This window comes from Daphnia pulex, chromosome 10 (assembly GCF_021134715.1).
Source record: "Daphnia pulex isolate KAP4 chromosome 10, ASM2113471v1".
NCBI classification, from domain to species: domain Eukaryota; kingdom Metazoa; phylum Arthropoda; class Branchiopoda; order Diplostraca; family Daphniidae; genus Daphnia; species Daphnia pulex.
Genome location: NC_060026.1, coordinates 12,200,710 through 12,226,442, shown reverse-complemented (window position 1 = coordinate 12,226,442; position 25,733 = coordinate 12,200,710). Strand labels below are relative to the sequence as shown.

The following is a 25,733-nucleotide window of genomic DNA, read 5'->3' as shown; positions in this document are numbered from 1 at the left end:
TTCAATTCATCGGCTGCAGCTGTTGTACAGCATTGCCAGCTTGTGTGTTATATTATTATACTTTTTTCAAAATGCTTTCAAATTGAAAAAAAAAGTTGTTGGATACTGAAGTTTGAACCCAAAGAATTTCTATTAGAAAACTAGAATTTAAACTAATTTTACTCATGCAATTTACCGTGAATGCGTATAAATGTTCAAAATGAATACGGATAAATGTGGTAGTAAATTTTACCCCAAAAGTCAAATTAATCCACTCCGGATGTATTGTAACTTGTAAAGAATAAACTCTGGTTTACAAAAATAGCTCGTTAAACATTCTCAAGAAGATTTTAAATTTGAAAGGGCTGCAGGGACAGCAGGGGAATGTCGGAGTGAACAAGCTGCGGCTTGCACCCCAAACACGGCACAATTATCTTGGTCCCAGCCGTTGAGTATTCCAGTGATAAATCCGGCAGCCAAACTAAATAGCAAAAACGAATGATGTCACCGTAATTGAGTAGTTAATTTCGTTGAGTTTAAGTTATTTACCAATCTCCTGCTCCAGATACGCTGACTATGCGGTCCACTGCAGGTGCCGAATAATAAGTGGCAGTGATTTCTTCGTAAGATTGGTGTTGCCATGGTGCCAGGGGTAATTTTTCTGTCTTTGTTCCACGGCGAACAATCTATGAAAGAAATTTTCAAATCCATTGACCCCTTATTAATAAATGTTAAAAAAATCCGATTGCTTCACCATCATTCCCAGCTTCCCCAGAGTAATCATGATGCATTGCATAGTATCCAGCAACGGTATGCATGATTTGGCGAGAGGTTCTTGAATCTCTTCAATAGTTTGACTCAGATTCACGTCTCTAATGTCAGGCAGTCCTGGTTGAATGAAATCAACCATCTTCTTCAACTCCGACAAATTAGGTGATGTGTAAGCAATGGCAGACCGACATCCGACCAGTTTTAATGGCTTGGAAGCTTTGTTCACGTCAGTCGGCTCGTACCAAACTAGAAAGTAAAAATAAAAGAACATTCCAATTATTTTAATTTAATTAACCGTGAAATACCGCAGTAAAAAGAAAATCGTAAAAATGGTTTTTATTTGAAGAAGAAATATTAAGTATCGATATAGTTCAGTATCGAGAATCGAGTATCGCGCCACACCTTGCAACACTTGTTAGCTAGAAGTGCAAAGAATTTTTAAACGGCGTCTGTTTGTGTTGTCGAGCCTTGTAGACTATTGAATTAACAATAACTAAATCAAAATATAAACACAAAAAAGACTTATAGTATTGTAGTAACTCAACATGGCTGGAATTGATGGCCAGAAGGCTCCCAAAACATCAGGTAAAAATAGTGCAGCATAAACTGAATATCAAGTGTTTCTTGTGTATCTGTCAACATGGTGTGTGTCAATGAAATGGCTTTCTATTTACAGGTCTACTGATGTTGGGGTCCATTCTGTCTTTTATCAAACTTATGCTCTTGGTTATGTCTTTTGCCAGGTAATCACAAGACATTTTTGTTCAAAGTTTGATTGATTTTCAACACATTTTATCTCTTTGTTTACAGTCCTCACTGGCTAGTCTCATGGCAAGACACTTACAGCCCATTCAAGAACATGGGTCTCTGGGAATTCTGCTTCAGCAGATTTCGCTACCCAAATTACCAATTTGATGATCTCTTTGACGGTTGCCACTATGTCTTTAGCAAGACATATTTCGTCATCTGGGAATGGTTACTACCAGGTTGGTTCACATCACACATTTTCTCCACATCTGGCGCTTCATACTAAACTGTTTTATTTGCGTGCTAAAGGTTGGTTGATGGCAGTGCAGGCTTTTATGACCTTGGCTTTGATATTCTGCTGCTCTGCACACATTGGGTCCACCATGCTCCTTGTGCGCTGGCCCCTCAACTTCACATTCCGACACCAGTGGCAGATCCTCTCTGTCTGCACCATCCTGAATGGATTGACAACCTTGTGTCTGTTCCTATCTGTGGCCGTTTTCGGTGGCCAGTGCTGGAGACGCGATTGGATGCTCTACCCCAATTTCAACTACCTCTCCTGGTCCTACGCATTTGCCGTCATCGCCATGTTCGTTGGAATGGCCGCCACGGCGTGTTTCTACTTTGTAAGTTTATCAATTCATTTAAATTCTACGCAGCTCAGGTAATCATTGAAAATCCATATTTAATAGGACGCCAAGAGGACAGTGGAACGCAAGAAGGCCAGCAGTAACCTGGTTGTGCAAATGCAATCGCACGGCAGCCAAATTTACATTTAAAAGACGCATGTCAAGTTTTTTCATTCCTCACGTTTTAAGGGCTCCAACAAAATTTGCAACTGTGAATCTCTTTTTGCTCCACCTCTCATATCCGTCCGTTAAATTGTAATTTTTTCTCCCAAAGTAGTTGCTCCCCCCACAAGAGTTTCCCCTTTTTTTCTCTACAAAAATGAGGACAGGGTGAATTGTTTCTTACCTGGAACTCTTGCGGAGCGGCAGACGTCAAGGATGTACTCCATTGTCGGCAATTCCATGTTTCCGTCCATAATGAGCAAGCGACATTTGGCTATATCCTCCTCGTACCGCCTCACCTTTTTTTTTTGTATTATTACAAGTTGACGAAAATAGATTTTTCAGTCTTTTAAAAAATTCATTTGACTTCCAGGGTAGGCAACAGCAGTTACCTGCGTCATCCCCCTACATATTTCACTTTTCTATTTACCTTGTCAACGGTGAGCCGGTCGTGAATCTTCAAGTCGCCGATGCCAAACTGGCAATCCCCTTTGTTATCCAGGACGACAGTGTAGGAAGCGGTGGATGCCGAAGCCAGTCGAATGATTCCGCGACTCTCCTGTTTTGTTTGTCGTCGAAACAGGAAAGAAAAATGGGCGTGTCACTCCAAGTACTTTGAGATGATGTTACCCTGCCCCTCTCCCCGATGGAAAATCGGTAATAGTATAAGCTGCTGCTGCTGCTCCCACTGTACACACACACGTTCGAGTTCATTATAGTTTACGGATGGTTCGATGGAAATCGATCCTGGGGCTTGTGGCGCAACATCTGCCAGTTTCGCATCATAGATGCCCAACCCCGCTCCACCCCTCTACACGGATGGCACATCTAAACCTTTTGTGTACATATGTACTACTACTACTGCTGCTACTAGTTTGTCCCCAATTAGCGGATCTCCTCCTTCTGCCCAAGAAACGATAGCACATAACGAACCCGCTAGCCGAAAAGTAGAAAGAGACCCCTTTTTTTATTTTCTTTTGTTTTTAACGTTCCCGGGAGCTGAGCTGCCCGTTTCTTCGCAAGTCTCGTTGCTAAGTAGCGGATGTGAAACACACACACACACACTCACTCCGCCCGTATTGTGTTGTAATCTAATAGACCTTTTGCCTTTAATAGGAGGAGGCCCTGGCCAGGGCTGGGCGTCTTTTCATTGCGTCCAGTGACTATGACGACTTTGGCCTCATGTAAATTTTGAAACTCTGTCGACCTCCTTAATTAACAATTTCGGCTCCTAAAGGAGGAGAAGGAGGAGAAGGATGGAATATCTAATTCCAATTAAATCGGCACTCGCTTGAAACTGCCGAACTGCAGTAGCTGAACTGTGCAGTAGTTGCATTGCTTATTACCATCAAAGGGTTGTGCCGGATGAGCTCCCTTCCGGATTCATCGTCTCCGACAACCGACACGAACAGAGGTGACCTCCTGGCCAGTCGACTCAATCCGTCTGCCAAATTTCTACCAACTCCGCCTGGATAAATATATACAACACACACCAAAATAAAAATAATAAAAAAATCAGAATAGAATAAAAGAAAACCACAGAAAAGATTTTATACCATAAGAGCGGCTGATACTTCCGCGGTGTGTACTCGCATCCATCTGCGGAGGGGTAAGTTTCCGGCGGAAGCAAAAAAAGAAACAAAAGACATTCATTACAACCTTTTTTTTTCTTTTTACACAGGAAACAAACCCAGAAAGAAAAAGGGAAGAGAGAGAGAGAGAGCTCTGCAACAGACACACGCAAGATGGATGTCTTTTGTGTTAGTTAGATATATATATATATAGATCCTCTACGTAGAAGAAACAAAAATATAAATCAACTCTCGCGGGTTTGTTGTTTAATACCTAACATGCAGACCGTCTACTAAGGCTAGACATTTAATGATTATTTATGTGTTTGCCTAGAATATATATATGTACGCTTTCAGGGGGGGGGGGGGGTCTATAGAGCCCCCGAGGATTTTTTTTCCAAGGATCGGGATTTTGCTGCTGTTATTTTTTTCTCGTTTCACGGTTGATCTACAACCGACTATAAATACTTTGAGACAGTTGACGCTTTAGATAATAAAAAAAAACCTGCTGGCTACTACTGGCGAACTGTGTGGCCCGCGGAGGACGACGAACCGTAAGCTGCAAACACAGGAGAGAAAAGAAAAACCCAAAAAGCCCACGGGATCGTTTCCATCCACTCGTGGCCCTCCTCCCATCGACCTATTTTTCATGCTTTTGTTTTTTGTTTGTTTTTCGCCCTGCCCCCCAGTGTCCAGGATCGTTGGATCGATAACCAGTCGGGGTGAAACAACACAAAACAAAACACAAAAATCCATCATTTTCCTTTTCATATTCTACGGTTTTCGCCAATAAAAAAAAAAGAATCAATCAAATTTGTCAGCACTCTGCGTCTCTATTTATAGTCGGCGTAAGAGCGTTGTTATACACACGAATAGTTTGACAGATTCTTTTTTATTCCTTCCCCCCTGTCGGGGTAGTAGCAGTAGTAGTACTCATCGTTAACGCCACACGAGACACACGAAAGTGAGAGAGAGAGTCACGGTGTGGCAGTTTCTTCCTTGTAAGCGGGAAACAACTCGTCAAACGACCCCACCCAACCGTGTAGCAATAATAAAACTGCGTGTGTGTGTGTCTGTGCGTAGTTTGAAGAGAGATAGGGGATGGTGTCGTGGGCGTCGGGACGACTTGACTCTCTCTCTCGACTGTCATCATGGCCAGGATCGAAATGGACGATGAGAGAGCTCTGCTGTTGCCCATTATCGCTCTCTGTAGCTCCTTTTTCGGTAAGGGGCTAGTCGACTAGTATTACTCGTAGTAGTACCTCCCTTCTCGATCAAAAGTTGGTGGGTCGCTCATCCTCTCTCTCCCTCGACACACAAGAGTGGCGGATATCCGCCGGGATCGATCCGAAAAAGACGTCGACGGGAAAAAAAGCGGCTACTACTACGTCAAGGACGACAACACGGGGGCGCTTCACTCTTCCCGCTTCATTTGATAAGAGTCGCAGTTGAGAAACAAAAAACAAAAAGGGTGCAAAAATAATTGAGAATAATAATTACCCAGGCGAGTTGTATAATGTCTAATTGATTTCCGTGTCACTTTCACATGAAATTCCCCCGGAAAAAAGATGGGCGGTGGTCCCGATGTAATTATTCCAACTCCGGGAAAATGTTCTTCTGAGCGCAGTTGTGATGATGAATATGCATAGGTAATGTACAGTTGTAAATTGGGAGAGAGCTGCTGCTGCCGCTGCTGCCTCTTATTATACTGTATAGGGTGGCCATCATTACAGGATCGCGGAGCGCAATAGGAAAAGCGGATTTGAAATTCAAAGCTCCGGCCAATCCGACCGATGGAAACGAGCCATTGCGAACCCACACACACACACGATAAGGGACACGATCCGCCCAGATATCGAACTCTCTCTCTCTCTCTACCGCACGTATGAAATGTATATCTATTAGATATAGTAGTATAGTAGTTGTGTAATATCTAAAATAATAAGCCTTTTCTTTTTTCTTTCTTCCTTTTGTCTGCACAGCTGGATCTCCGTTTTCGATCCAGCGGAGAGATGAGAGAGAGAGACATTCCGCCAATTCAATAGAATACCAGACGTGGGAATGTGATATCTATGTGCCGCCGACGAGTTATTTCATCACGGGCGGTTAGCAATCACCATAATCAATGTTCTAATGTCAAACTGATTTGACGTACTCTCTTCTCTCTCTCTCCACACCTACGCAGAAACTTTAGACAATAGGAAATCAAATCTGATTGCGGATCCAACAACAATCCAAAAAGAAAAAGAAAAACTCGTCTCTTTTGTTCGCTACCGGAGGGCGGCACGTATAATAAATAAGAAAAAAAGTTGACAACAACAACAACACCCAAAAAGTCAAACACCATCCCAAAAGAAAAGAAAAGAAAAAAAACACGCACTTCAAAATATTGTTCACGAATTTTTTTTTTTTTTTTTTTTTTTTTTTTGTGTTGGGCCTGTCGTCGTTTGCACAGCGGCACGTCCCGATGGGAGGAGTCTGTCCTATTGTGCATTATGCACGTCGCAGATGGGTAGGAGGAGGAGGAGGATGGGCTGGATGGCAAGCGCAAGCAACAACGGAAAATAATGATAATAACGAACGACAAAGAAAAAGCAACAAACATACGCCAACGAGAAAATAGGAAAATATTTTTTTATTATTACTATTTTCCATCCGCTGGATTTTTATTTAAAAAAAAAGCTTCGGTGTACTACTAGGCCTGCGCAAACACTCTGGAAATCGCCCGAGCGGCAAGAAGAGGAAGAAGGGAGGGTTGGGGGGACTCTGTCTGTGTGTGTGTACAACACACACACACACGCACATACATATATATACAAGGCCGGCGTCCATTGGACCACATCCACACTATTTCCTTGGCTGGTGCTGGGCGCAGAGACCTTTAGACTGCTTAGTCGTTGCTGCTCTGTGCTGTGGTGGTGGTGGTGGTGTTTGTTGTTGTTGTTGTTGTTTCCCCCCTTTTTTTTTTATTTCGCTAGCAGCCGAGGAACGATTGCGAGCAATCCAAAGTGAACCATCCAAACAAACCAAAGGCATTCGCCCAATTTCTCTCTTTGTTGTTTAGATTTTCAAGTCGGCAACGGCCGGTCTAGTCTACACACAACAGCAAAGAGAGTGAGTGAGTGAGGAGCCTTCCTTCCTTCCTTCCTTCCTCTAAGTCCTGGTCGTTAGCGTCAAGGTACATGTATACAAGAGCTGGATATAGCCAACTGTGCCAATTCAGTCTTCAGTCTGAGGCTGGCCACAACGGATCAAAGCCCCACGACTTCCACCACCACCATCGTCTCTCTTCCACGGGAATTTTTCTTCTTTTTTGATTAAAATCCAAAGCAGGGTGGGTAAAGAAGAAGAAATAAAAACGAACAAATAAATAAAAAAAAATCCGACGACAATCAAAGTGATTCCAAAAAAGTTTTTACCCCAAATATTGACTCTCTCTCTCCCAACAGTTTGTCCAGGGTCTGTCTGTGTGTGCTGCTGTGTGTGTGTGTGTGTTTCTTCTTGTTTCTTAACGTGGCGTGATTGAAGAAAAAAGAATAAGGAGAAAAAACCTAAAGTGCTTCGTCAATCTTCTTCCCATTTCTGTGTGGCTCCTTGTTATTTACCAAATAAAATTAAAATAAAAACCGCCCGGCTTTTATTTTAATTTTCGGCCCAGTTCACCTGTTCAAATCGAATTACGTCAAAGAAAGTTTCTTCCTCTTCATCAGTCAATCAGGTAACCAAAAAAAATCAATTCATTCAATCAATCGAGTCTAATTAAAAGCATAACCGAATCGATCAAGGAAATGAGTCGATTGTTACGCAATCTTACATATATCACCCCCCAGTCAGTTCGTGACAAAGAATCTATTCAAATAATCCTAAAAAAGAAATAACCTCCACCCCCAGATAAGAGATTATGCAGAGTGCATGTAACAAGGTGGTCGGTCGGCAAGCAAGCGCAGCCGGGGTTACATAGACACACACAGAACACAGCACAGCACACACACACATATCACGAGAGAAAAGGTATTAAGAGCACAACTCTCTAGACTGTGTAGAATACATATCTGTGGGATATATAGAGAGAGCTAGGAAGGAGCTCGAGAGAGAGAGAAGGGCAAACAACTCGCGATGGGGAGGAAAGAGGAGGAGTCGCAAGAAAACTATTGATCAGCCATTGTCTGACGTCATGTGTGCACTCGGCAATTATTCACGTATGCTACATATAGTCTAGCTAGATAGAGAGAGAGAGAATAGTCGAGATATAGATGCGTGTATGTATCTATACGGTAGACTGGGCTCCCTAGATATTTCCCCCGTCAGCGCATAATTAAAAATTCACGACGGGTGAAAAAGAAAACAATAGGACGGACCCAAATGGGAAATCGAAAAAAAATTTACGTCACCCAACAGTCCCAGGACCCACCCATCGATATCAAACATGATACACCTCCGTTAGCTTTTCGGGTTGGTTGTTGATTAACTAATGAGCTTATCGACTGATTGATGGATCGTGACCCGTCAATCTATAGACAGGCCTTTTATTTTTAAATCATGCCGGAAACCAATCAATTGATCCAGCAACCACCGGAAATGAATATCTTCCTTATCCTATTTTTAAAAAAGAAATGAACAAAAGAGAGAAAACTGGAATAAATAAATAATGATCATCCTCCTATCTATAGCTATCTCTCTCCCGGTGAGCGGAGAATGTCTCCTTGCACAGCACACGACTATTATGTATATTTAGTCGGCCACTGATCCAATTAGCTTGATGCTGGCCGCCGCTTTTCCGCGCTCCGACTCTCTGCACAAACTATTTTCGGTCCCTATTAGACGTGAACATATGTGTGTTTTAAGTCGTCCAGGCTTTTGTGTGTGGCGAAAACACGCAAACAACACACGGCCAAACTCTACACACACAACTAAAATTGTCGTCGGACGTTTGAATTATCTTTTATTTTGGGCTGGCCGTCAAATCGCTCGGCTCGCAAGTCTAAACAACAGAAAAACAACCGCAACTCTTAGCTAGGAGTAGAGCCAGAGCTGTTTGCTGCTGCTATGCTGCTGCTCCACCATCCAATTATAGAATGGCACTTTTTCTCTAGCCCAGTGTGTCTTGTTTAAGAGTTGTTTGTGTCAATTTATTTCTATATATAGTAGGTGTTCCAGCTCTCTTTCTCTCTCGAAAGTTTGGATGGCTGGCGGTAATTTATATCTCTCTACCGACCAACTTCCCATTTACTCTCGTCCAATTGGATATGATTCCCTCCTCCTCCTCCTATACTGTACACAGCAAATCTAAAGCGATTTCTTTTCTTTTCGTGTGTGGCCAAATAATCATTGCAGAGCCTGGTTGTCATTGACGACACATTTATAGACACTTTGTAGGGTGGGTAGAGCTGGGCGGAATTTGGTGTGTCGCTGATGGGCAAACTCGAAAAAAGAGATTCGGCTTGGGTGAGTGAAAGGAAGAAGGATCTATCTTCTCTTTTATATATAACATCTATCGAAAAGAAGAAGAAGAAGAAAAAAGAAAAGAATGCCGACTCAATCAGCCGAGTGGCTCCTTGACATTATCCTGGAGAGAAAGACCCTCCTCCTTCCTACCCATCTTCCATATAGGAGCCAAACAGCTCACCCACCCACTCTCCCACTCTGTCATTTGTTATCCATCCAGAGCGGGAGTGGGGGCTTGACGAATAAAGCGCCACCGGCCAAATGGAATGGCACGGATAAAAAAAAAGACAAAAATATTTTTTTATTTTTTACTTTGACGAGATGTGAGTGAGACGAATCAATTATTTCTTGTAACACGTAAAATAGTGATTCATTAGGATCCAGGAGGAGAGAGAGAGTGCCGCATCAATTCCGGCGACGAAAGCTTCCTGGACACACACCCGTGCCATTTTTATTGCCAGGGAACTTGAAATATAAGGACGTGCTTTTCATTCGTCCAAGAGATTCCTCTCGCCAGAGTGTTTCTTTAAACTGTTGCCAGGAAACTTGAGAGCGTCGGCCATGGCCATGGCCAGCGGCTATACATCGTCAAGGAGACGACAGATCAAATCAGAGCGGCGGGGGAAAAACAAAAACAAAAAAACATCAAGGAGCCGGAGAAAAGCGCAATTCCAAGATTAGCCTGATGCTCCTAATTAATTAGTTTCTTTTTTAAAAAGAGAAAAAAAGAGAAAACTCATCTGAAAATGACATTTTGGGCCCAAGTAGGAGGCGCCCAAGGGCGTCTAGGAGCAGTAGCTAGACCGTCTAGAGTACATGTATACACTTGCGTAAGGAGCCACGCCCAAGCCTCCCCCCAGGAGCTTTAGAGTCGGTTGATCGATCAACCGTTCGTTTTCAAAAGAAAAGTAGACAACAACAACAACAAAAATGAAGTCTTGGAAATTTTCATTTCTCCTTCCGGTTAACTGGAAGGAATAGCAGCAAAAAGTGATTTTCCTTCTTTTCTCTCTCTCCTTTCACGCACTCGACAACAACAACAAATTGAATCCTGGCGCATCAACAACAACAACAACACTGTGTGTATCTTTTCCACTCCATCAATATAAGAATATCCAATCGTCCTCCGACGCTTCCAGGGGAATATTACAACACGTTTCCTTTTGTGTAGAGGAAAAGGAAGGAAGGAAGTCGACCAGGAAAAGAAGGATCGACACACACAACACGAAATGTCTCAAAAAAGGCTTCAGGATATCATAGACCTATATAGGGAGGTGTGTGTGAGCCATCCAGGAGTAGTTTTGTATCAAGCGGCAACTTAAATACGTATCAAATATTATTATACAACATAGCGATCCTTGGAAAGAAAAAAAGGGAAGGATTTTTTTGTTCCTTTTCCTTCCTTCCTTTTTTATTTCTCGACTGGCAATTGCAAAAGTGGGAGAGAAAAAACACATCGCTGCGTATCGAAACTTGGCACGATCCTCTACTTGTTCCTAGCCGCACTCTACGGCCGGCCGGCTACAGCTATTTTCCTTTTTTCCCTTTTTTCTTTTTTTTTTTTTTGATGGATGAACAAGTCACGCGCAGCACGTAGCACGATCCCCCTCGACGACCAATCCCCCCAACGATCGACTTCGCTTTTCTTCATTGATCCATTTCTCGACGTTTTGTCTCCTCGTTTCCGTGTCTATGCGATTCAAAACTTTTTTTTTTACATTTTTTGAAAATTTTTGATTTTCCCGCGAAAAAAATAAAAATAAAAATCCTGAAGGACCTGGTGGTGAGAAGTCGTTGATCAATCGAGTTCATTAGCTAACGGGAGGGGGATCGACCTCCTCCTCCTCCTTTCAATCTCGGCAGCCGAGGAGAAATTGATGGCCATTGCGTATCTCTCGACTAGCAGACAGACTTATCCCGAAAGGATTTTTCTTTTTCCGTGGATATACAATTAAAAGAAAAGAAAAGGAACATATGGCGCTATCACGCTTTGGACAGTCGAGCAGCGTTCCGCGTTCCGGGTTGCCGGAACGCGGATCGCTTTTTGATTTTATTTGTTTTCTTCCGCACAATTCGTCGCTCCCTTCCACACACACACACACACCAATTTATTGATCCTTTTTTCCCTTTTATTCTCCATTCTCATCGTCACCATTCTCTCTGCAAATAAACGAGAAAAATAAAGAATCCCTCCCCTTTCCCGTCTCTCTTTGATTAAGGGCGATGATTGGCACACACACACACAATCATATTCCCCGGTGGATCGTCTATACCCGTGGAATTTCGTCCACATTCGGGAGAAAAAAAAATAACAGGATCGATCCTGCCATTCGTCACGAGGGACTTTGGGTTTTTGTTTTGTTTTTCTCTGTGTGTCTCTCCCGCAATTTCCAATTTGGAATCGTGAACATAATCACGAACGCACCCCAATAACAAAAAATAGGAATCTGGTGGTGGGCGGTGGCTCTAGACGAAATCCTTCAAAGTCATTCACGACCGGCAACCGCTAATATATGGATATTGTTGTTGATTCCCTGGAAATCCTTAGCGCTCGACGACACCATCCCCCTTCTCCATCCGATCCTACAACACGGGTCTTAACTCTTTTTCTTCTCCGACGTCGTGTGTGTAGATGATGATACTTTATGTAAAATAGCGGCCCCCAAACAATATTGCTCCAACCCTAGAGGAAAATGGCTGCCACCAGGATTTGTTTTCTCTAAAAAACAAAAATTTGATCGATGAATTTTGTTGGTTTTTTTCCCCCTTTCACACCGTGAGCGATAATGTTGCAGATATATCAACCCTCGAGTATGTGGTAGAGCCCCGCGGTTTGTGTAACATACTAATAAAGGGGGATGGGCCGACGACCCCGGGGCTCTTGTATGCATATCACCCCCCTGCAGTGAAGGCTCGCGCCATGTATCATCCTTGCAGGATCAAAGTTGATGAAAAATATCGATTCATTTTTTTTTTTGTTAGGCTGGGAATTTATTAACAAAATTTTTTTATCTTTTTTTTAATTATTATTTTAATAAAAAAAGCCAACGCCTTAGATCTTAGACACTTTCGTCCCGGGATTCATTAAAATAGGATTTTCTTCTTTTTTTTTTCCAATAAATTTTTTATGTTGGAGCCCGGGGTTAGAAACCTCATCAAGAAAATAAGAAATTGAGTATCGTCAACTTTTGCATTTTTCTTCGGCTGATTAACATTTTACGCCCAGCCCCCGTCGGCCTGTCATGTATATAATCGTTTAAGGAAGGAAAGAGAAGAGAGGGAAGTGGGGAGGATGTATATGTACGGAGGAGTTAATTACACGCTCCCATGCATAAACCACGCCCATACTCCATTCCACTTTTGCCGTCCGCATCCAAAAATGTGTCCACCAAACCGCGTAAATGTCTGCACATCAAAAGTGATTTCAAGCAGCCAAAACCGCCGGAATTTCGACTATGAAATTGGATTTGCATACATACATCTACATAGTAGTACCACAACCCTCCCTTCCCCCTAAAAAAAATAAAAATAAATCAAGAAAAAAGTTGATACAAATCTAATGGGGGGATTGCGCGCGCTATACTAAATGGGAGGACCCGTATATAACTCAGCCATTTGGCGCTTGGGATCCTGAACGAAAATAAAAATCTCCATCCGCAAAAACCCAAAATGGCCGATTGGCGCAAAGAAAAAAAAAATATTTTGTGTGTGTGTAGAATAGTCACACACACAACACATAAGACACATATATATAAAGAGCGACGTTAGACTTTCTCAAAGATCAGCCAACCCCCCACCGCCCAGAAAAAGAAGGATCGATAACCAGCGGGAGGACTGGCGGACTAGGCGGACTAAGAATATCATCTCAGCTTTTGATTTAAAAGTTTCGGTTCTTTTTTGGGGCTTTTGGCTTTGTGAAGGAGGACCACCACCACCACCAGGGTCTTGATATCAAAATCGATAAGACAAAAGACAAAAAAAAAAAAAAAATACTGGACACGAGTTATCATTATTATTGGCGTAATGCTGGGCCAATCGTCCATCAATACACCAGTAGCTATAGCCTATCCAGTAACTAGGACAAACTCAAAGAAGAAGAAGGATCTCTCTTTTCTTTTTATCTCGGCTGGGTCTCCAGCATGGGCAATCCGAGCGTGATAACCATTTTTTTCTATTTTTTATTATTCCGTGTTCCTTTTATTCCCCCGAGAGAGAAAGAGAGAGACGGAAGATTTTACACGACCGTGGAAAACACAAAAAAAAAAGAAAAAAGTTTTATTTTTTTCAGGATTGTTTTTCACGTGTTTTTTCTTTCGTTTAATGAGAGAAGAGAGAAAGAGAGAAAAGGACAAAAGTGAAGAAGAAGAAGAAGAAAATCGTGATTGACGTCATTGAGTCTCCAATGAGACGGGCGGCTCTACAGCCGGGCGTTAGTGGGAGGCGGATAAGTCGACTCCTAACCTGAGACTCCCTGCTCTCTCTCTCTTTCTTTCTTTCTTTCTCTTTTAGTTTTTTTAAATAAAGAAGATATATAATTCCGGAGACTCGGTGGCGGGACAAACACGCAGATCCCACGAAAAAAGAAAAGAAAAGAAAAACACGAAACGGATATAGCCGAGAGAAGAGAAAAAAACAAAAGAACAACGCGTAGAAGAGTAGAGCAGAGCTGTATAAGAGGTAGTGACTTGTACACTCCAATGTCGTAGAAAAGACACAGTTCATCGATTTCGTGAGGTACAAGACGCACGAGCGTGAACACACGACACACGCACTACTCACTCGGTAACGGGTGCAGGGCAAAACAACCCAAAAGAAAAAAGAAAACAAAACTTTTTTCAAAATTTCCACAAGAGAGATCCTTCTCCAACTTCTTAACATTCACAAGAGAGCCAATTATTTTTTACGTGAGTTCCAAATTGACTTTTTTCACGGTTCGTTAGTGACGCCAACAAAAAACAAACGGACCAGCGAGTTTACCAATTTGATTTTTTTGAATTCGTCGAAAAATGGCGCACTTTTTTGTTAGTGGGTGGGGATGGGTGGACTTATCGATCGGCGATGCTCACTTATTTTTTTGAGTAGGGAATAAAAATTGATTTTTCCATCTCTTCTTTTTCTTTTTGAAAAAATAATCTAAAAAAAAAAAGAGACCACACCCATCAAGGAAGTAGAGAGCGCTCGGGGCGATTGGATTCAAGTTTTTACGACTAGTACTAGTGTTGTAGTAGTAGTCGTAGTAGTATTACTACCGCCATTATACGGTCGTATTATGTTTACATTGGCCCGTGGTAATGGGACCAGCCACATCCTCCATTTCGGGACTGGAGGAGTTTTTTTTTCCCCTTCCAGTTCATTTGCTAAATGCAAAAGCGGGTGGAAACTGCACAAGCCCATCTGGGCCAAAAAAGAAAATAAGATCCTGGATGCCGATCTTTTCCTTTTATTTGATGATCGACTATTACCGGAATAGAGAGATACACACATGTAGCTCTGCCAATGATTCGTGTTTTAAACTGTCCAATCAAATAAAAACAAGCGAAGAAGAAACAAACGTGTGTCTCTGCCGGGCCACCATCAAAAGAGGAGTGAGCTCATTTATCGGAATCCTTACAGGGAAAAATAGAGTTGGCCACAGATGGGGACCCCATTTGGCTGCCGATTCCTTTTTTAAAAAAGGTCCAGCACCAAAAAGGAAAAAAAAAATTATTTTTATTTTTATTGGTTGGTGCTCAAAATAGTTTCCAGCAGAGAGACGGACAATCAAAAATAAAATCCCAAAAGAATAAAAGAAGAATTGGATTATCGCAACCATCAAGTTAACGTGGTTGGTAACCCAGTTAACCCGGTTAACCTATCCATCAATCAGAGTCAAGTGCGGAAAACAACAAAAGGTTAGAAATAAAGAAATAATCGGATTGATATGAATATACGCATGTAACAATCCGGACGTGATGCCATCGCTCAAAATGCCGCGGCCCGAAAGGAAAATTTCAGGATCGTTTTGTTCTTTCGCTCGGATCCCGATGAAGCGATACGCGTTACATCGCATCAGTTGTTTGCCCAACAACAACAACAACAACACCACCACCACAACAACAACAGCCAGTCTGGAATTGATGCAATAAAAAGTTCCTTTTGCGCGATCCATCAAATTATCATCAGCCACCGCGAACACGCAATAGAGACGGCCAGGCCAGCTAGTCTATATACCGACACGAATAGAAAAGAACTTCATCCGTCATTCCGCCGACTCGTCGACTTTGACTGGGCCAGCAACAACAAGAAAATCTTGCCGGACGAACCAAGAAAGAAAGAAGAACCTTTGGGGTCTTATTCTTTTCTTATATTTTTAGCGAGCGTCTGCGACGGGCCAGATAAAAGAAACGTTGTTTTGTGGTTGTACGAATTCCTTCCGTATTGATTTCCGTCCATCACCAGCCTATTTTTACTTTACTTTTCCTTTTTTTCTATGATTATTATTATACACCAAACCTCAAAAATGCTTAGGAATTACTACGGGTCCGTTATTTTCCTTGAATTTTGTTTTTTTCTCTTTTGCCCGTCTGTGGAATATAAGAAGCCCCGGACGACCCAAAGTGGTTCACGTAGAGAGAAGAGGAGAGGAATGGTGGAGTAGAGGAGGAGGTAAGGGAAACGGGCTGTGTGGATCGATACAAAACAGCTGAGTGCTGGACCCTATACAATTAAACTTACGTATGTGGACGGGCGGCGGTGGGGGGAGGTCTGACTTGGCTTGTTGGCCGGGTAGAAAGTTTCTCCTGTTATACAACCGCCAGGGTTTTCTCTCTCGGCCAGCTAGTGGGCCAGCCGCTCTTTGTCTCTTTTTTTTTTCTACTAAGCCGGGCGAAAGGCGGAACGATCATTGTCTCCTTGTTGACAGACTGAAACACGTCGAAATGATTTTGTGTTGTGCCCAGCACATTAGAACAGAGGCACTGGATGGCAGGTGGATGGGTACAAAAGGATCGCTGGTCCGTTTGTGAGAGTGTAATAAACCTTAAAATAGCCCTGGGTCTTTTTTTCTTTTTGTCCACCTTATATACATTGCCCGTCGGTGATAAAAAAAGAAAGAAAATGTCGGTGCTGGGCAGGATCACAAGACGACAGGGAGTCCGCCATTAGCGCCGCCGGGGAGATGGAGGAAAAGGCGACAGTTGACACTCGACGGCCATGACGTCATTTAATGGCCACCACGACTCTTGCCCGTCATCTTTTGGGGGGTTCACATGTACACAAAAGGGAAAAAAAGAACAAGAGATGGAAATAACAAGAGTCTCACCATTTCTCATCATTTTTTCCCCTTTCTTGTTGTGTGTGTGTGTGGAGGGCCGGCAAACAAAAGGAGAGAAAACGGCCCAGTCGCCATGGCAATCTATATACGTTTAGCTCTACAAACACACAAAGTTCTAACATTGGTTAAGCTCCGTCTTGAGTAAGAAAAAAATAAGTTTGGCCAGCAGCAAAACACAAAAAAAAAGTAAAGGACGGGCCAGGCATTAATGAGCTCATTTCCTTTTGTCCTATGGCTACGGCTGGGCGGCTATAAAAGTGCCCCAAATGAAATGAAGCGAAAGAAAGAGAGAAAGAATAAAGGGTCCGGCTGTGTGTTGTTCCCGGTTCATCAAAAACGAGCGAAGCCATGTGTTTCATTTACTGGACGACGGGCCAGGCCAGGCTAGTCCAGTGGTGGTAGTTAGTAGTTTTGCCGGCCAACTCTGTCCAGCCATAAGTCATACGATGCAAACAAAAAAAGAAGAATCTCTCACATTATTATCATTCGCCTTTTTTTGTTTTTTTGCAGATGACAACAAATTTGGCCGGGGGATAAATTATCGTTCCAGCTACTCCTTTCCGTCCGTCGATCCTTTTTCATTAAACCAAAAGGGGAAAAAAAGATAAAAACATTTATTTTGGGGGTTTTATTTGTGACTTTCTGATGTGCTGGACGTGAATGAAAATGGCTTGTTGGGTGACAACTAGAACGACGTCTGTCGGATCCTGCTCTACTACCATCGACTCGACGCCGGGCCGATCCTGTCTACTACACCAGCGACTCGCTCATCATTGCGACTGCTCCGATTAAAAAAAGAAGAAGAAATTACATTTCCGTATCGCCGTTTCTCATTTGTTTCTAACACAAAAAGGTAAATCGATCCTGCAGGATTTTTTTTTTTCGGCTGGACGAATGGATGGCGGTGACATGACTACTCTCTCTCTCTCGTTTAACTTATCGATCGCAATTTTATTTCAAAATGAAGAGCGTTTTCAAGTGGACAATTACTGGCAAAACTATTTCGGATGCTTCCGTGCCAGTGGAGAGAGAGACGGCCCAGACTGGGCTGGATCCCATTCCACACAAGGCACAGTAGTCTCAGAGAAAGTTATCGACCCGAGTTGCTCTCTCTCTCAACTCGGCTGTCTCTCTTGTGTGTGTTAAGACGAGGGGAAGAGCAAAAGGAAAGAAAAAAAAAGAGAACAGGATCAAGAAAATGAGACGAAACAGCAGCACCAGCATATGATGAAGCTTCCGGCTTCCGCTTTTGCTTCCGTTCCAACCATTTTCCTCTCCTTTTTATTTCTTCTCGTATTATTTCCCCATTGTAAAAAATAAGAAGAAAAACGAAGTTGCATCTCGAATGTGCAATGCCAGAGTCTGCCGGAACAAGATCCTCCTCCTACCCGGACAAGAGTCGAGCAGCCGGCCCATGTCAGAAAGTCAAAAGAAAAGCAAAACAAAAAGGTCGGGGAGGAGGGGGGATGTCATGTGTAAGACAGACTGGGAATAAAAAAGAAAAGTAAAAAGGATGTGTCAGTTCGTTGACTGATGGGCTGCTGGCCCAGAAAAATACCCCAAAAAAGAGTCACGTCATGACATTGGTATATCTAGCACCGGACTTGTTTTATTTTAACAAACGCGAGTCGTGTCGTGCGTAGAAAGAGACGGGCCACGGTCTAAATACAAAAGGGAAAACATGGCGACTCGACAGCGCGCCCTCTACATACCCAGCAAGGTCGAGACGGCCCTCGCTTGTTTGTTCCGCCCGGCCTTTTTTTCTTGTTCTTTTTACATAATCAGTCAAAAAGAGAGGGACGGCCTTTTATCTTTTAAGAAACGGGAGGAGGTTGAATCTGATTTGGTCATTCACCTTTTTTCTTGTGATGTTGTCAATGACGGAAATTCAATTCCAACTTTTGATTTTCTTTTTCTTTTTGGGTTTGGCCCAGTCAATTGACAGAAACCAAAAAAAGGGACGGACATTTCCTTGTCTCTTTCGTTTGTGATTGGGTTCGAACTGCGTGACCCCCCAGCGGCCTCCCCCCCTTGCCCGCGGGAGCACTGGAGACGGAACCATTCCATCCATCATCAATGGTGTCGGCCCAGGTGCGGCTAGCCTTAACGGTTAGGCGAATATAATTCATTCAATCCCAAATTCAAAAAATTAGATTATTCAAATATTCAAATTGTGCAAATTGCGCAAAATTGGACAGGCCATGCGCTACTATCGGCTGTGGATCTACGCGTCCAATCTGGTCCTGATGGCCGGCGTCGTCATCTTCGCCTCGGTGGCAGCCGCCCTCCTCTCCGACCCGAGACGGCAGCTCCTGCCGCCGGCCGCCGTCAGCCCGCACCAGCCCAGCGTCGTCTACGCCTACGCGGCCCTCTTCCTCCAGGGCGCCGTCCTGCCCGTCGTCGGCTGCATCGGGGCCCTGCGGCTCAGCGAGAAACTACTCAACTCCTACTGGATCCTCCTGCTCGTCCTCCTGGCCGGCGACATGATCGTCGGACTCGTCTGGGTCTTCCGCTTCCAGAAACTCGTGGCCGGACTCGTGCCGGACCTCAAGACTCGACTCAGTCTCGACTATGGGCACGACGCCGAGTTCGACGCCGCCTGGGATCTCCTCCAGCGATCGGCCCGCTGCTGCGGAGTCGAATCGCCGGCCGACTTCAACAATTCCCTCTGGCTGGCCAATTTGGCCGACAGGCCGGCCTGGCAGCCGTCGGGCCTGTCTAACAATCGAGTCCAACTCACGTCCTCGTCCAGCAGCTCCACCCCGACCCAACACAACAAAGGCCAGGGCCGTCCGCTGAGGCCGTCGCTGATCAGGGACCAGCGAGTCAGTCGACTGCCGCTGCCGGACTCGTGCTGCAAGTCGGCCAGCTTCACCAGCGAGCAGCTGCGCAAAAACGGGCACTTTATGTCGATGGCCAGCGAAGTGCCGCCCGGCCGCAAGGAAGTCTACGGGACGGGCAAGCACCGCCAGCAGCTGAGGGACTACAACGAACGCTACCACGAGCGCATGATGCGCGAGCAGCTCCACCTCCAACAACAACAACAACAGCAGCTGGCTGGCAACCTGAGTCTGAGTCACCGGCCCCTCACCACCGTCCAGCAGCAGCCGCCACAACAACAAGGATCGTCCCGCATCCAAAGGCGAGTGACGACTCCTCCATCCGCCCCGACGATTCCAATCAGTCCGTCGGCCGGCCACAAGAAAGAGTCCGTCAATCGCCAACAACAACAGCAGCAACAACATCCCAACCAGCACCGACATCGCGGGCTGACGCTGGACGAGAAAGAGACGGACGACGAGGACGGGCTGGATGAAGACGAGGACGAGGATTTCCTGTCGTCATCGTCGTTGTCGGTCGAGTGCGGCGGAGTTTGGCCCAGCGTGGGCGACGTCAGCGACGTCCACGAGTCCGGCTGCGGTGAATTCGTCTCGTCGTGGCTGCACATGACGGGCGACACGCTCTTCGTGCTGGGCTATTGCGTCCTGGCCTTCATCAAGCTCTGCTTCCTGGCCATCCTGCGCTACGAGCTCCGCGAAATGGTGGCCAAGATCAAGATCCTGCAGAGCGAACAGGCCATGATGAACTCGTCGTCGGCGGCCGGAGCTGGGCCTGGCGGCGGAGGGCCGGGCAGCTCCATGCCCTTCACCCACTGCGAGATGAGCGGCATCCGGGCCGTCATGGCCAGGGGGACGACCATCACTCCAGCCCTGGTGGCCACTGACGTCAATACGACTGGCAATGACCAGCTGGACAACTTGAACGGACAGCAGCAGCAGCAGCAGGCCCAGCAGCACTTGCCCAACGGTGAAGTGTCATCCGGCGGAGGAGTTCCGACGAATACGACGACTGGGTTGAGCGTTTTGAAAATGCCACGCCCTCGACGCCAGTCGAGTTTCTCTTCCGGCGAGTACCACCTCATCAACCCGTTTGTCCAGCCACAACAGCCGCAACTGCAGCAGCAGGGCGAGGAGGATGAAGAGGAGGAAGATGAAGAGGAAGACAACGAGACGGACAATGACCTCTTCAGTCCGCCCGACACGCCCATTCATCAGTCGCAGCAACAGCAGCAGCAACCACATCGAACGGCCCATCAATTGCCGGCCAACAACGACAATGGCGCCGATTCAGATTCGGGCAGTCATTGCGCCCTCTTGCCGTCCAGCTGCAACAGCACCGGCCCGCCTCAGCGGCGGCTCATTCACAAAGAATGGGACCCGTTAGACACGACAACAGCCGGAACAACAACAACACCACCAGGAACTCAGCCGGCCAGCACTCAGCAGCAGCAGTGCACCAGCAACTGGGTACAGCCACTCCAGCAGCAACAGCACGAGAATGGGTGGCCAGGCCGGCCCAACGGCAACAACAACGAGTACCACGAGCTCCGCGAAATTAAGCAGACTCAGATTTAGAATAGAAAAAATCAAATCAAATTGTTGGCCCGTCGAAACGAATGAAATCAACAAGAAGAAGAAGAACATTTCTGTCAAATAGTGCGGCCATGGCAACCGGGCCGAGAGTCAACAACAAAGAATAGGCACCGATAATCCCATCACCGAGTGAAAGAAAATGGCAACCTCCAGTGAAAAAAAAAGTCAAAATAAAATAAATAGAAAAGAAAGAAAGAAAAAGTGAAATTCAATCGGGGCTCCTGGAAAGAAAGAAAGAAAAAGGACTTTCTCCTGGTAACAGATTCTTTTCTCGACAGTGACGGTGAGAGAATAAGAGAAAAGAAGTCGCAGACAAAAAACTTATCGACGACGATTGGTGTTGCCAATATTGACTTTCTCTCCATTTCTCCCCCCCCCCCCCCGACACACAAGTGATCCGAAACCACACACACACACATAGGAGCGCATCCATAAATCCTCCGATTTCTTCTTTTTCTGTAGATTTCCAACTCCTTTTCTTTCTCTTCATTCTTCTTCTTCTGTGTGTGACTGTGTGTTTCAAATGTGCGCGCCCAGGAGCCAAACAAGGACCTCGTCTATATCTTATACCTAACCTTTCCCCCTCCAACCCCTCCCCAGTGTGTGTGTGTGTGTGTGTGTGTGAACAACAGCAGTTGATTTGGAAATTTTGTTGACGTTTAGTTCCACCATTTTTGTCATCCAGTCACCGTATATATTATACATTATGTAACATAATTCTGGAGAGAGAAGTCGCCGAAAGAATATGTGATGACGTTGTTTTGAAAATTGACTTTTCATGTCTTTTTGGGGGGGTTTGGGAAAATATGATTCAATCAAAAAAAGTGTCAACCAAATTGGGAATTGTTCCGTTTTTCAAAAAAATTGGAAATTCAAACATTTTTGGCGGGCTTTTTGGGCACTTGATTTTTGTTTTCTGTTTTTAATTTTTTGCTTTAAAGAAAAAGAAAAATTTGGGCGGGAAGTTTGAAAAAAAAAATTAACTTCCGGCGATACCAACAAATTTGTAAAAAATGAAAAGTTTTAAAAAAGAAATAACAATTAACTAAATGAAAAACAAAAAAAAACCATGTTATAATGATTTAAAAGAAAAATGCTAAAAACTAATGCTGCTGCTATCAAGTACTATATATATACTGATCGTTATTGTATATGTATGTACGATTGAATAACTCGTCTCTCGGGGAATCAAAAAAGAGTAAAAGAAAAAACCTAACCGTGGCTGTGCCTAGTCTCATTTCTTTCCTTTTCCCCTAACCGATCCTTGGGCCGTTAAACACCAGCCAGAAAAAAAAATAAAACAAAAAACAAGACAACCGGAATTGTTGTTATTCAATTCCGGTGCGGATTCAATTCCGGCTATTTACCTTACGCCGCCTATCGGCTTATCCATAAAAGATATATACATCAGATCTAGAAAATAATTTTAAAGAAAAAACGAAAAAATAAAATACAGATCACTGACTTGTATAGAATCCTCTTCAACGGCGGCCACCAAGTCGACGATGGATCCTCCAATAACGACCTATCAATCAAATGGGAAATAGATAAGATAAAATAAAGAGCTGGAGCCTCTCGACATTCGATTCGAGACGTCAAAGTTCACAAGGAAAAAAGATTTGGGATCCTGTAAGTAATAGACTAGTCGAGTGCGGACTTTTTTTTCCTGGTTTCTTCCTACAGGAGCTCCTGCTGGCAAGGAGCAGAAGGAGCCGCCGAGTCGTACATATCAAAGGCAAAATGCACGAGAGTCTGTGCTGCGCATCAGATCGACTTAAAGACAGTAGGAAAATATAATTGAGCTCGCGGGAATGGCTGCGAGCGGCTGGAAGGCGCATCAGAAATTGGATTGTGTCGGACTTTTTTTCTCTATATTCCTGCCTCTTTCACTCAAGCAAGGAGGAAAGAAGAACAAAGCTCAAAAGAGAGAGGTTACTGCTACTCTCTCTGTGTGTACTGACTTTGTTCCACGGATTTCCTTGTCTCCCCCCATCCAGCAAATTCAGTTTTTTAGCTTTTTTCCATTTCTCTCTTTTTCATTTGATTCACAGAAAGTCAAATACATTTGCAAGGATTATCTACCGTAGGGCAATCATCTGGTGACTGGCTGGGCGGCGGTGGCGTCTGGCAACTCTGCCCGGTCGATATTCCACTTTTCCCCCTAGTAGTTTTAAAACAAATCAATTTTTAGAAAAGAGGATTCCTTTTTCTTTTCTTTCTATTATTATTTATAAAAGCAATATAGAATATAACTCACGATGATCCTCGTAGACGGGCGAGATCGACAGCAATGGCCGCTCCAACGGCCGCATTGTGTTCAATTAGCGCCATATCTGGAATTCCGCCGTAACCAAATGGAAATTTTTTAATTTAAAAAAGGAAAAAAAAAAGGCTAAAAAAAGGAAATGGCTGAAATGTGCAAAGTCGACACGATCAATCGCTTGGAAGGAAGAAAAAAAAAGAAGATAAAATTATCGATCCTCGACAGTCGACACATAGGAGCCGGAATAAAAAAAAATATATAAAATTCTCTTACTGGCTGTCAGAGATGCTCCGGATGTTAAAAGATTGACTTGGGATAGGACAAAAGGAGTCACGTCCCTGCCTCGGATCTTTTGCTGATCAGCCAAGGTCAGGGCGGAGCGAATGGCTCGTTCGATCGCTTCACCGTCAGCCTGGCTCGATTCCGGAATCGGGACGGCGATCAGCAATCCGCTGCCAGTGTTGAAAGCCAAGCAGTGCTGGACGAGACGGGCCGCGTCGGACGTCGTGTCCAGCCGATAAGGAGCCTGGAATCCGCTCGACGGTGTGAAAAAAGCAGGAAACTCGGACCGGGGCCCCAAAGTAGCCACGCAAACCCCCTGCGTTTCCAGATACTCGAGCGTTTTGCCAATGTCCAGGATCGATTTGACCTAATCAACAAAAATGTGTCAATTTTTTTCATTTATCGGCCCAGGGAATTTTTTTTTCAAAAAAGAAAAAATTGATCTTTTACCCCACTGGACACGACAGCCACAGGGGTCCGGCCAAGTTCCGTCAGATCGGCACTAATGTCAAAAGTTTCTTCAGCGCCTCGATGGACTCCGCCTATGCCTCCTAATAAATAAATAACCCTCTGTCATCACACAATCACGCTATACTAGCAATACACACATATAAAGCTGACAAAGTTGGACTCTATGCAATAAATACACGTACGTATATAGGGGGGGGGGCTCAAAGAATTTATGACGGGCAGATAGAAAGAAATAGCCGCGGGAAATGACAGGTTGATTTTTATTGGTTGTCATATGGCGTGTGGTTTCCCCCCGTTGGTGTACATATAGCAAAAGAGAGACTATATCTATGCTATAGACAGTGTACAAGTAGAGAGAGACCCTGGCAGGTTTGTAATGACACACAGGCACGACTGCGTCTCTCTCACGGGCGGAGGGAGGAAAATCAATTAGATGTTTCTCTAGACTACATTATTAGGTCTATATATATACTGCTGCTGTGTGTGTGTGTGTGTGGTATTACAGATGCCGTTATATGGCATTACCGGGCACGTCTCTCTCTCTTTGATCTGTTTATGCGGTTCCCCCTCTACTACACAGAGAGTGGTGGCTCCCAAAGTCTTTAAGAGTTTCAGCAATAGATGCTAATGCACACAGGAGACACACACACAAGTGCTGCACCCCAGCCATCAACTTATTTTGTTTATGGGCGTTGTAAAAATGAAAAGTTCACTGTAGAGGAAATGGAAATGGCAGCAACACGAATAATCAATGGTGAGGGGGGTGCTGTGTTATACCTGTCACAAATATTGGAATGCCAACCTTGGCTGCCACCAGCATGGTCCCAGACACGGTGGTGCCTCCATTGAGTTTCTGCATAATGATATGAGTTTGATGCAATTTGACAAATGGGAATTTAACAAGAACCTTTGAGTGAAACAATTTAGACCTGGCTGAGGACGTAGGGCAAGTCTCTTCGAGAAGTTTTCAGGCAGGGCTCCTTGAGGCTTGCCAGCAATTCCAGTTGATCTGCAGTCAAACCCACGTGAACACGGCCATTAATTATTCCAATTGTGGCTGGAACAGCTCCCTGTTGTGAGGATGAACAAAGCCAATTTTAATATTAATTAAGAAATTCCCAGAAACTCTGAGATTGGTAACTGAATATTAAATCAAGGAAGCACATTCTCAACTACAGAGTGTGTTTCACACAAAAGTTGGATATTAAGAAAGCACAATTTGTTTTAATGAGGGTGTATCCTGCTGATTATTTGATTACGTTGAACACACACACATATTTAATACCTTTGCCTTGACGGTTGCCTCCACCTTGAGAGCAGTTTCAAGGTTTGCCGGATACGGCATGCCGTGAGTGATGATTGTCGATTCCAAAGCAACGATAGGTTCATTATTTTTTAGTGCCTGAGTGACTACATCCGAAATTTCAATCATCGAGTCATCCATCCGATGAAAAGCTCGACTGTCTGGCCCAGCCACTTGTCTTTTCATTCCCCATTGTGCCAACCGTTGGAAGAAAGAAGCTCTGGCAATATTCATCATCATAATCATCAGTCCCGAGAGAGATGTATATAATAATAATAAGAACAGGAAAATCTAATTGATGGTTCGGGACGTGAGTGTGAGATCTCGACAGCCGCCAAAATAAGTTGAATGAAAATCAGCTGATT

The 25,733-nt window shown here is 44.2% G+C and overlaps 3 protein-coding genes across 5 annotated transcripts; 2 read left to right on the top strand and 1 right to left on the bottom strand.

Annotated features, from left to right (window-relative positions):
* Nucleotides 1-240: 240 nt before the first annotated feature.
* LOC124205899 (pseudouridine-metabolizing bifunctional protein C1861.05-like) lies at nucleotides 241-25,733 on the bottom strand. Its single transcript, XM_046603472.1, has 15 exons — nucleotides 25,351-25,733; nucleotides 24,995-25,135; nucleotides 24,843-24,918; nucleotides 24,045-24,145; nucleotides 23,586-23,961; nucleotides 23,307-23,382; nucleotides 23,132-23,210; nucleotides 22,515-22,574; nucleotides 3,845-3,887; nucleotides 3,635-3,756; nucleotides 2,719-2,847; nucleotides 2,473-2,587; nucleotides 734-996; nucleotides 529-665; nucleotides 241-460 (listed from the first exon to the last, which is right to left on the bottom strand). The coding sequence occupies exons 1-15, from the start codon at nucleotides 25,612-25,614 to the stop codon at nucleotides 319-321; spliced, it is 2,124 nt and encodes a 707-aa protein (XP_046459428.1). The 5' UTR covers nucleotides 25,615-25,733; the 3' UTR covers nucleotides 241-318.
* LOC124205900 lies at nucleotides 1,135-2,436 on the top strand. The gene is made up of 5 exons (XM_046603473.1): nucleotides 1,135-1,335; nucleotides 1,427-1,493; nucleotides 1,561-1,736; nucleotides 1,807-2,123; nucleotides 2,190-2,436. Exons 1-5 carry the CDS (start codon nucleotides 1,296-1,298, stop codon nucleotides 2,274-2,276), a joined length of 687 nt encoding a protein of 228 aa, XP_046459429.1. The 5' UTR covers nucleotides 1,135-1,295; the 3' UTR covers nucleotides 2,277-2,436.
* Nucleotides 6,678-22,265, top strand: LOC124205898. Of its 3 annotated transcripts, none has more exons than XM_046603471.1 (4): nucleotides 6,678-7,577; nucleotides 17,127-17,469; nucleotides 18,551-18,707; nucleotides 18,815-22,265. In XM_046603471.1, exons 3-4 carry the CDS (start codon nucleotides 18,693-18,695, stop codon nucleotides 21,029-21,031), a joined length of 2,232 nt encoding a protein of 743 aa, XP_046459427.1. In that variant the 5' UTR covers nucleotides 6,678-7,577; nucleotides 17,127-17,469; nucleotides 18,551-18,692; the 3' UTR covers nucleotides 21,032-22,265. The 3 variants fall into 3 exon arrangements, with proteins under 3 accessions (XP_046459427.1, XP_046459425.1, XP_046459426.1); XM_046603469.1 differs by having other exon boundaries at nucleotides 6,679-7,577; nucleotides 18,551-18,725; XM_046603470.1 differs by lacking the exons at nucleotides 6,678-7,577; nucleotides 17,127-17,469 and having other exon boundaries at nucleotides 17,517-18,725.